Below are 10,758 nucleotides of genomic sequence, written 5' to 3' on the forward strand. Positions count from 1 at the left end.
CCCCCGGCTTATAGCGAAATTCCCAAGCCCGCCGCAGAGGTGAATACCGACGTCCCCGTGCCCTCCCCAGACCAGGGCGCGGAGACCGCCGAGCAAGAGAGGGAAATCCTCGGACCATCAGCGAGGCAGGACGCAGAGCGTCCTGGGGCGGACCGCAGCTGGGGACTTTGAGAGTCCTGGGCAAGGAAGCGACGACCCTGAACCGTCTGAAGCGCCAGGCATCGGGCTCCTGGAGCAGTGTCTCTCTCAAGGTCCGGAAACCACCTCTGAGTCGAACTCGGAAGCCCTCCAGTTGCGTTCGGAGACCCTACAACATCCCCTTGAGGAGCCACTTATGGAGACGCCCATCGAGCGCGAAATCCGCCGCAGCTGCGAACGCGAGGAAAGCTTGCGCCGGAGTCGGGGCCTAAGCCCAGGTCGCGCGGGCAGTGAACTCGTCGAACTGCGCGTACGGCCGGTGCTCAGCCTGCCGGGCCCCAGCCCCGCGCTCCCGCGCGCTTTGGAGCGCGCTCGGGCGGGCGCGCAGATGCAGCGAGACATCGAGCGGGAGGCCTATCGGCAGGCGGCGCTGGCGCGCCCCGAGGTCCCTAAGCAGAGCGCCCGGCCGCCGCCGCAGCCGCTGGGCGAGCTCAAGCGCTTCTTCGAGGCTGCTGGCGGGTGCTACTCCTCACCCGCGGCGGAGGGCAGCGCAGACACGCAGCGGCTGCCCGAGCCCGGAGGCCGGCCGCATTCAGTCGTACAGGGCCGGTGTCCATTGCTGGCTCGCGCACCGCCGCCCATCGCACCGTCGCTGCTGGAGCAGGAGGTGCGCGAGGTGAATGAGCGCGAGCGGGAGCTGCAGCGCCAGCGGCTGAGCCTCTACGGCACCGCCGAGTTCAAGGAGCCCGCGCCCAGCCTAACGGGTAAGCCACCGGCGCCCCAACGCTGGGGATTCCCAGGGCTCCAGCCGCTTTCACCTACTCCCCCACTCCAATGGCCCTCTAATCCTCAGGGTCCCCCTTCCTGTCTCCCAAACTCCCCGGACACCCCTCTCGACTCTCCTCTCTCTGCCCACCCTTTCTGGACTGACCGTCCCTATGCTCCAGACCCACCCCACCTAGGCTTGTGGTGGGGGAAGGGAGGAGGATCCCAGATGTCTTTGTCGGGTCCTCAGGGACCCTCCCTGGGTTCTGGCACATCCAGATCTCCCCCTCTGAACTTTCTGGTTTCTACCTCCTCACTCTGGGTTTGTTCGCCTTCCCCCTCCCTAGGGTTCCTCCCTCCTCCCTCGGGACGGAGGCCTCCATGGGGAGGAGGGGGTGGTGAACGCCTGTGTGTGTTTAAGGGGCGCGGCTGCTTTCCTTCGTCCTGGCCGCCTCCTGCTGGTAAGGCGGGGAGGGGGTGACAATCCCAGCTGAGCGCCCCTTCCTCCGCAGTGAGCAGGGGCGACGGAAAGCTAGCGGTGATCTGGCCTCCTCGCAGAAAGGCTTCGGAGAACGGTCTGAAACAGGTGGGAACCCCTTTCCCCTCCTGCCGGTACCCCAACCCTCTGCGTGGGAGAAAACTGGGCTAGCGAAAGGGCTACCTGGGAAGTCACTGGGCTAGGACCCAAAGTCCCGGGCGTGGCCCGCGGGTGAAAAAGAGGCGGTGGTCCTAGGGCCCATACTGCCCCATTTCGCGGTGCGCGCGCCGCTAAGATTTGCCTTTGGTCTGGCCCCTCCCCCTGGCAGGAGGAGCCTTGAGATTCCGGCCCTCTGGGGTCCCCGGAGGAAAGTAACATGCCCGGTAGACCCTCAGGCCCGGGCGCTCAGGAGTGCCCTCCGGATCCGCGAAAGACCTGGAGAAGGGCCGCAGGTCTCTGCCGGGGAAGACGCAATCGATCAGCATCCTTGAACCTGACTTTGTGAAACTGACCAGAATCTTCTATAAAACTGTTAGTCCCCATTGGGAAACACCGCCGCCACCACCCCGCCAGTAAAACTGCCCAGCCCTTCTCCACCTAACTTAGCCTCTCCTTCTGGCCTTGTCTGTTAGAGGACAGGGGTCCTAGGCTGCCCCTACTCCCCAATAAAGCCCTTTCTTTCTGGACAGTGCAGACTGTTTTCTTCTGGGTTCTCTTCTCCTGGGGTGGGGCAGGAGCACAGCGAGACGAGGAAGGCCTGAGATATACGGGAGGCGCCAGCCGGAATGCAGAATGTCCCCTTGTCGCCCGGTTCCGTGGCCGCTGGTCACCCCCGGCCCTGCCGGGGTCCTAGTGCCCTCTAGCGATGCGGGCGCGAACTGTGGCTTTGGGACAAACGAACTCATGCCCTCCCTTTCTAGATTTCAACTTTATTGGTGCCAAACGACGTGCCCTGAGCATGGTGCTGGCTCGACAGAAGTGATAAGAGGCTGTTCCCGCCCTGGGGATATAAACAATAGCTACCAAAAAAAAAAAAAAAAAAGTGGTGGTGGTAGTTCAAGCTCCTTAGCAGGGCATGTAAGGCCATTAATAATCTGCCTATCAATTGTAAACCTCACACGTTTACAGACCCCAGTGTGTGTGTGTTAGCTGCTCAGTCGTTTCCGACTCTTTGAGATGCCATTAACTGCAGCTCGCCAGGCTCCTCAGTCCATGGAATTCTCCAGGCAAGAATACTGAGTGAGTTGCCTCCCAACCCAGGGATGAAACTTGGGTCTCCAAAATTGCACGCAGATTCTTTACCATCTTAGCCACCAGCGAAGCCCTTACAGACCCCAGACAGATATTAAAAGAGAGAGAGGGTGTGCTGTAAAACAAAGACCTTGTTTCAACAGAAAGGAGGTAGGGGGTTCCTCCCTATCACCAGTGCTTTCAATGAATGACCTCAGTAGTGTCAAGTCTCTGTTTTCCAAAAGCAACTGGAGGGAATTCCCTGGCAGTCCAGTGGTTAGGATTTCATGATTTCACTGCCGAAGGAAGGCCCTCATTCAATCCCAGGTTTGGGAACTAAGATCCCACAACCCCTGTGGTGCAGCCAAAAAATTAAAACAAAACAAAACCAAAAAACCCCAAAGTAACTGGAAATCATCTTTAAAGGAGAAATCTACTGAACTTTAAATAATTGTGACTATTTAGAAAACTTTAATTGGTGGGAGGTAGGAGCAGACAGCAAACAATACCTGTTGCAGTAGGGCTTGTGACTCAGTTGGCAAGCCCTCCTTAACTTCCCTTGGTCCCAAGACAAGGGGTCCAAGGCCCCCCCGATGGGGTTCAAGATAAGCTGTAAAGCTGCATCAGTGCAGTATATTCTTCAGTTTTAATGTATCAAATTCTTAGAGGTGCGCTGAGACCCAGAAAAGGCTTGTAGAATCATTGTTTAAACTCCTGGATTTATGCCTGGGTCTAGTTCACACAGCATTGCACCCCAACAGTAGCTCAGCCCAAGGACCCACCCCTGACCCCATCATCTGCACACTGACCACATGCTTGACCGTGACTCTGGGAGGAATGGAGAGAAAGACAGGAAACAGCCAGCATTTGTTGTTCAGTTGCTCAATCATCTCTGACTCTTTGCAACCCCAGGGACTGCAGCACACCAGGCTTCCCTGTCCTTCACCATCTCCTTGAGCTTGCTCAAACTCATGTCCATTGAGTTGGTGATGCCATCCAATCATCTTGTCCTCTGTTGTCCCCTTCTCCTGCCTTCAATCTTTCCCAGCATCAGGATCTTTTCTAATGAGTCAGCTCTTTGCATCAGGGGGCCTAAGGATTGGAGCATCAGTCCTTCCAATGAATATTCAGGATTGATTTCCTTTAGGATTGACTAGTTTGATCTTGCAGTTTGAGGAACTCTCAAGTCTTCAACACCACAGTTCAGAGCCAACACTGCCAAGATGGAAAATGGAAACACCAAGAACCTGTTCTTAATCCCCTGCAGAGGAGCTAAGAGCTAAGTATGTCAAGTTGACAGAACTTAAATGTAGACCTGGCTTCATGAACTTTCTTGCATATTAAAGTTACCTGAGGCATGCTTATGTCAAATAAATCAGATTCTGATAGAGGCTTTGGCATTAATAAAGCTACTCAGGTGTTTCTAACATGGAGCCAAGTTTGAGAGCCACGAGGTCAACGTAGGCTCGATATAGGTCGATATAGGCTCAAAGTGTGGGGTCTGGATGAGAAACATCAGCATCACTTGGGATCTTGTAAGAAAAAAGTTCCATCCCAGACTTAGTGATTAAGCTCTCCAGTGATTCTAAAGTTAGAGAATCAGGGGTGTAGACAGTTCCTGAGCAACTACTGGTTGCTTAGTTACTAAGTTATGCCCGATTCTTTTACAACCCTATGAACTATACATCCCACCAGGCTCATCTGTCCATGGGATTTTCCCAGGCAAAAATACTGGAGTGGGTTGCCATTTCCTTCTCCAGGAGATCTTCCCCACTCAGGGATGGAAACCGCCCCACCCCCATCTCCTGCATTGGCAGGCAGGTTCTTTATCACTGAGCCACCAGGGCTTCCCTCCTGACCAACAGGACCCAGGAAATCAAACCTGTTTCCTTCTCCTGGTACTGCCACCACCCCAGAAATCTAGTTTTATGTGGCCTGTGGCTAGTCCAAATTGAGATGTGCTGTAAGTGCAAAATACACAGATTTCAAAAACCTAGTGCAAAAAAAAGGGGGTACCTCAATTTCTTACACTGATTGTATGTTGCAAAAATATTTTGGATATCTTGGGCTAAATAAAAATATCACTAAAAGTCTGACCTCTTTATTCTTTTAATATGGCTCTTAAAAATTTGCAATTACATAGGTGACTCGCATTTGTAGCTCAAATTTCTATTGGACTAGACTAGTCTAAACAGTTTTCCAGTAGTCATGTATGGATGTGAGAGTTGGACTATAAGGAAAACTAAGCGCCAAAGAATTGATGCTTTTTGAACTGTGGTGTTGGAGAAGACTCGAGAGTCCCTTGGACTGCAAGGAGATCCAACCAGTCCATCCTAAAGGAGATCAGTCCTGGGTGTTCACTGGAAGGACTGATGTTGAAGCTGAAACTCCAATAATTTGGCCACCTGATTCGAAGAGCTGACTCATTTGAAAAGACCCTGATGCTGGGAAAGATTGAGGGCAGGAGGAGAAGGGGATGACAGAGGATGAGATGGTTGGATGGCATCACTGACTCAATAGACGAGTTTGGGTAGGCTACATGAGTTGGTGATGCACAGGGAGGCCTGGTGTGCTGCAGTTCATGGGGTTGCAAAGAGTTGGACAGGACTGAGCGACTGAACAAAACTGAACTGAACTGAGTCTAAACAGTGGTGGTGGTGAACTCAAGAGGGGCCTTGACTCAGTATTAGGGCACTTCAGAACCCGTTTGGACTCATTCAAACTCCTGGGTTGTGGACTAAAAAATCCTTGGTGCAGTCAGAAATTGTCACCAGAAGGCTCTACTCCCACTCCAAAAAGACAAGGGTTTTGGTTAATCATGATTCATTTCACGTTTCTATTTTTATAATTTGTAAACTGGGATAATCATAACACATGATAATATTATGTGTCAGGGACTATTAGGTAAGTAGGGCTCCAAGTCTCTCCTCCAACTCTGAAAATGCTGCTGCTAAGTCGCTTCAGTCGTGTCCGACTCTGTGCGACCCCATAGACGGCTGCCCACCAGGCTCTGCCATCCCTGGGATTCTCCAGGCAAGAACACTGGAGTGGGTTGCCATTTCCTTCTCCAATGCATGAAAGTGAAAAGTGAAAGTGAAGTTGCTCAGTCGTGTTGGACTCTTCGCGATCCCATGGACTGTAACCTACCAGGCTCCTCTGTCCATGGGATTTTCCAGGCAAGAGTACTGGAGTGGGTTGCCACTGCCTTCTCCACTGAAAATGCTAGAGGGAATCAAAAGGTGTCCGTTAGTTTAAGGGGAGAGGGGTGGGTAACTCGCAGCTGAGTGACAGCCGAATGAGAAGGATAATCCTTCCCTGGCAAGTGACCAGTTGCTATCAGGTCCAGGCACCACCACTTGGTCTCTGAAGCTCTAGATAGGCGGGTTCACCTCTCAACCCTGTCTCCTTTTCAGTCCAAGGCTAGGGTGAAGCTTAGCGTTTCCAAGTTGAAGTGCCTCACCGCTCTCCCACCCAGCCCACGCCCCGGACACCTCAGGAGGGTACAGCGACCTGCTCAAGCCATGACCCAAAAGCTGGAAGAGAAAGATCCAACCTCAGCGCTTAGGAAACTGATCGCCGGCCCTTTGCTGGGGCACGTCGGGAAATATAGTCTTTTTCGGTACAGGGAAATAATTTCCGGGTCAAAACATGAGAGTGGGCGTAGCCCTGCGTTCCTTCTCACAGTGGGCGTTGAATTTCCTCGCTACCCGAAACTTGCGGTTATCTGGGTTCCGGTTGTTGACCGGAGCCGCTACTTCCCTTCTTGCTTCGTACCAGCCCGTACGCATGCTCTGAGCTCCCGTGGGCCAGTTACCGGACCACAGTTTTGTTTCCATAAGACTACATTACCCAGAAGGCCACAGCTAGTGGGCGGGGCCTCCTCTCCCCAAGGGGAGGGGAGCGGCGCTCTGAGCGGACGCTGAGCCTCTGACCTCTTTCTTTCTTTTATTTAACACAAAACTGGTGTGTTCACAAGCAGGGCTCCGCGGCCGGGGCGGATCCAGTGCGGACGGGCCGGCTCGGCCTGGCCCCTTGGAAGGCAGGCCGAGCCGCACTAGGAGAACGAGTGAGCCCCTCCCCTACCCCCTCTCCTGGAGTTTGGAACTGTCAAGCTCCAGCTCCCACCCTGTCTCCAGGTTCAAGATTCCTGCGCGGCCCACGCCGCGGGCCCGGCGGCGCTCGGGGGCCGAGCCGTGCCTGCCTGGCCCGTGAGGATCTGCACCAGCAGGTCGGTGGCCAGCATGTGCGACGGCTCCTCGAAGCCGATGGTCAGCAGCTGCTGGTAGTCCCCAGGCGGCTGCGGGCACAAAATCCTGGGGGCCAGGAACAGACAGGCCAGGACGTGAGCGTTCCCTGCTACTCGGGAGCCCCTCCCCTTGAGCGAAAGGCTGTGGCTGAAAGAGGCTTTGTTTCAGCTGGGGGTGGGAAAGTGGTTTCCTTGTTGATGAGAAACCTAAAGGGTAAGGCTCTGGGAGGCTGAGCAGTTTTATCCGTGACCTGGCTGATTGCTCAACGAGCTGTGTGTCCTTCGGCAGGTAACTTAACCTCTCTGAACACCTGTTTCCTTTGTAAAATGGGGCTAGTAGTATAGACCTAAGTGGGTTGTTACATGAGTCTGCATAAACGCTGTTCAGGGCACAATAAAATTCATTATTATCAATGGTAACAGTGTTGAGGGGGGCAGATGGTCTCTGGTTGGTTTTTGTCCCTCCCCCCAGACCCCACCCACCTTACCATTGCCCTGGCTCCTACCATGAATAAAGGTCATCCTCGGCTGGTCCTAGGGGCACCCATCGGCCGATGGACCACAGCTTCTGAATCTGGGGGCAGGAATTAGCTGGACTCTTGCCTGTGTCTTCCCATGTATCTCTATAGCATAGGAAGTAGCTGGGAGGCGAAGGGGCAGCAATTAAAAGTGAGCAGTGGGTAGTTTCTTAGGTCTTCTGTTTGAGGGCTTTAATTTTGGAGGTAAAGTGGAAACTCATCAAAAGTTGCCTTCAGGTTCTCAGGTAGGCATGTGACAATACTGAGGCCTTTTCTCCCTGTCAGCCTACTTTTTTAAGATAAGTACTTCTATTTTGATGGGGGCAAACTCCGGAAGTTGGTGATGGACAGGGAGGCCTGGCGTGCTGTGATTCATGGGGTCGCAAAGAGTCGGACACGACTGAGCGACTGAACTGAACTGAATTGATCTATGTTGTTTGTATGTATATTTAAAGTGAGGATGACCTTGCAAAGGTTCTTGAATTCCTGCTTGGCTTTCCACTTTGGTGGTGGTTCAGTGGCCCAAACTGGCATTCTCCCATAGCTAGGGAGAGGACTTGGATTCTGATAAGGGGACTCACTAATCCACGTGGGAATCTTGTTCCCGGCTGCTGGGCTCTGCGGTGGTTTCCAGGTTCCAGCGCATCTTCTTATAGAGGTATCGGGGGAAGCGGCTGGCGGTGTAGGCGGCAGGGGCACAGTATCTGAAGATGGACACTTCGTGGGAAGAACTGATGGAGAACCTCCCACAGAAGAAACAGGAGATGCTGGCAGGAGATTCAAGAGTGGGGAATGAGGCTATGCCCTGGGCTCCTCCACCCCTGACCCCAAGCCAAATCTCTTATGCTTTTACCTTAGGGGGTCAGTCTCCTCCAAGTTCACGAACCCAAATGAGGCATACATTAGGACCAGCTGTTCCAGGCGAAGAGTGAGTTGTTGGGAGATCTCCAGCAGCTGTATGGAAGAGGGGGCATAACGAGATTAGTTGGCCTTCCAGGAGCATCCTCCCCATCCCCCAGGCCTGAGGGATGCAGAAAGGGGCATCAGGGTCTAGGAAACCTGCTCCACACACACCCCCTTTCGGATCAGCTCCTGCAGGGCTCCATAGATGGGGGGCATGCTCCGAGCAGCTGCCTCCAGGTACAGGAAGTAGGGCTCACACATCTGCAAGAAGGTGGGCATGGCCTTTGCCAACTGTTCCTTCTGCACTCGGTCCCTGCTGAAGGGAGAAGCGAGCCTTTGACTGAGTCCTCGGTTCCCCCACCAATTTCTCCCATTCTACTCACCCCTCCCACCTGTATCCCTGGTCTGGATTCCCACTACGAACAAACTCCTGCAGTGTCAGGCCTTTCTCAGAGGACCTTTCAGGACCACCATCATCAAAGACATGTGAAACACTTGTTAAAATGCAGACACCTGAGTCCCACGTCTGACTTTGACCTACTACTATTTCCTGGGTGAAGCTCAGAAATCTAGGATTTAAACAACCTCCCAGGGGATTCCAATGGACATTGATCTGTGAGCATCACAGTCCCCCTTCCCTTGGTCTGGGAATCATATTATCCTCTGAGGTTTCAAACTGGTAGCTAGCAGGCCAAATCTGGCCCAGATAGGTTTTGTTTAGCCTGCCCAAGGTTCGAAACTTAAGCCAATAGTTTAAAAGTGGGAGAAAAGTTCTAGCAGTTTGGCAACCTCAAGAGCCCACATAGAAGTCCGCCCTCCCTAACCCCAAATTTCTACACAGTTCTCATAACTCTGAAATTGGGTTGCTAATCATCTAGTGTCATTTACTTCGTCTAGCTCCCAATGAAAACCTAGTGTATTTCGCCCATTTTGTTAAACCCTCCTCTGTCTCCTTATCCATGGTAGGATCTAGGACCCGGTCGAGCATCACCTGTAGAGCAAGTAGCTCTGGAAATCATCTGCCTTCTTAAGCAAGTAGCAGAGCTGTTCGGTGATGGGGCTGAACATGGTGTCCAAAGGCAGGCGAGGAGGGGTGGGCCGGGGGCCTGGGGCCAGACGCTCCGGGGAAGGCGTAGAGGTGGAGGCCTCGGGCAGCTGTCCCTGAACATCGTTCTCGGGCTCCGCCTCGGGTGGGTTCCCAGGTCCGCCAGGGGGAGGCGACCACGAGGGGTCTTCGCAGGGCTGTGCCCCAGATTCCAAGTCGTCCAGGGGCGACGTTTCCCCAGACCCGGCGGGGAGCGGCCCCACGAACCACTGTTCGGTTGCCATCGTGCGGCAAGAGGCGGGGACCACCGGAGCTCTTTAAGCCTCCGCTGCTCACACTGGCCGCGGGTTCGACCCCGCCCAGGGTACCTCGGACCTGCCTGGCCTGGGAGCGCGTCCCTCCTCCAGTTCACCCCGGCCTCGACCTCCCTGCCGGCGCCGCGTGGAGGGACTTCGTCTCATTTGAATTTCAACACGCCGGAGGGGCGCGCCGCTCCTGCCCGCGCTGCGCGGCAGCGGCGCCCCGCGCATACGCGCGCTCCCGGAACCTGACAGTGGGGTGCGCCTCCGGGGGAGGTGACCTGGACTGCTGCGGGCGCGGCGGTGTCGTGGGGGCGCGGCCTGGGGCCCGCGCATCTGACTCTCGGAGGTGGTTTCCTAGGGAGGAGGGATCTTCACCGCGCGTCAATCCCCCGGGGTTGCAAGTATAGAAATCAAGGAAGGCCCCGCCCCGCTCGCTGACTCTGACCCCCAGGCCCTGGAATCTGTATTTAAAAAAAAAATCTTAATGGAATTGAGAAACTGCATTAGAACTTACTAGGCTCTTGTGATGTAGTAGTTGTCACTATTACTAACAATAAAAATCTTCACTTGGAAAAGATTTTCCCATCTCATGATCTCATCTGATGGCCCAGTCCCTCCTGTCCCTTTTATGAAAAAGACCTTGAGGACTGGGGACCCTACCATGGGCCCAGAACAGACTTCTGCCCCCCAAGTTGTGGGTTGGATTCTTTGTTAACATGCAAAGGTGGTCAGATACAGAGGTCTGAAGCCAAATACATTAATTATACTTAAAGATGCTGGGAAAGAATGACAGGTGTCTGACCCCACCCTGTGTGACTGAGCCAGCATCTTTGCAGTGATGAGCCAGTTGCCAGGTCTATAAAGTGTTGTTTTTTTTTTTTTATGAGCTTTGCCTCATGGGGCTCTGGTGAGAACCCAGAGAATGCTCATAAAACCTAGAGTTAACTGCTAGTCACTTAACAAATATTTGAGCACCTACTGTGTGCCCAGGGACTATTCTGGGAAAGGAGAGATGGCAGAAGAAACAAATAATCCTGTTCTCCTGGAACAGTTACTGTCAAAATTACAGCCAGCTCTGAGGCAGCACCACTCACTACCTAGTCTCCCTCCTCACACAGCTTTGTCCTGCAAAC

The 10,758-nt window shown here is 53.8% G+C and overlaps 2 protein-coding genes across 2 annotated transcripts; one reads left to right on the top strand and one right to left on the bottom strand.

Moving 5' to 3' along the window:
• The first annotated feature begins 43 nt into the window (after positions 1-43).
• Positions 44-4,616, top strand: MISP3 (MISP family member 3). Its single transcript, XM_055431161.2, has 3 exons — positions 44-902; positions 1,416-1,489; positions 1,710-4,616. Exons 1-3 carry the CDS (start codon positions 335-337, stop codon positions 1,719-1,721), a joined length of 654 nt encoding a protein of 217 aa, XP_055287136.1. The 5' UTR covers positions 44-334; the 3' UTR covers positions 1,722-4,616.
• Positions 4,617-6,749: 2,133 nt separating this feature from the next.
• Positions 6,750-10,615, bottom strand: C8H19orf67 (chromosome 8 C19orf67 homolog). Its single transcript, XM_055429530.2, has 6 exons — positions 9,270-10,615; positions 8,450-8,594; positions 8,229-8,329; positions 7,957-8,142; positions 7,364-7,498; positions 6,750-6,924 (listed from the first exon to the last, which is right to left on the bottom strand). The coding sequence occupies exons 1-6, from the start codon at positions 9,605-9,607 to the stop codon at positions 6,750-6,752; spliced, it is 1,080 nt and encodes a 359-aa protein (XP_055285505.1). The 5' UTR covers positions 9,608-10,615.
• Between the last annotated feature and the right edge of the window lie 143 nt (positions 10,616-10,758).

The sequence above is a fragment of the Moschus berezovskii genome, chromosome 8, assembly GCF_049115385.1.
Source record: "Moschus berezovskii isolate FMDL1 chromosome 8, NW_MosBer_1.0, whole genome shotgun sequence".
Taxonomy (NCBI): Eukaryota; Metazoa; Chordata; class Mammalia; order Artiodactyla; family Moschidae; genus Moschus; species Moschus berezovskii.

Bases quoted from the DNA above. Each gene is read 5' to 3' on its own strand.
- MISP3 (XM_055431161.2), top strand. From the start codon at position 335: ATGGAGACGCCCATCGAGCGCGAAATCCGCCGCAGCTGCGAACGCGAG. The intron at 903-1,415 runs GTAAGCCACCGG...CTTCCTCCGCAG, and splicing joins GCCCGCGCCCAGCCTAACGG to TGAGCAGGGGCGACGGAAAG.
- C8H19orf67 (XM_055429530.2), bottom strand. From the start codon at position 9,607: ATGGCAACCGAACAGTGGTTCGTGGGGCCGCTCCCCGCCGGGTCTGGG. The intron at 8,595-9,269 runs GTGATGCTCGAC...TTCTCCCTTCAG, and splicing joins CAGAGCTACTTGCTCTACAG to CAGGGACCGAGTGCAGAAGG. The intron at 8,330-8,449 runs GTGTGTGTGGAG...TCTTCCATACAG, and splicing joins AGGAGCTGATCCGAAAGGGG to CTGCTGGAGATCTCCCAACA.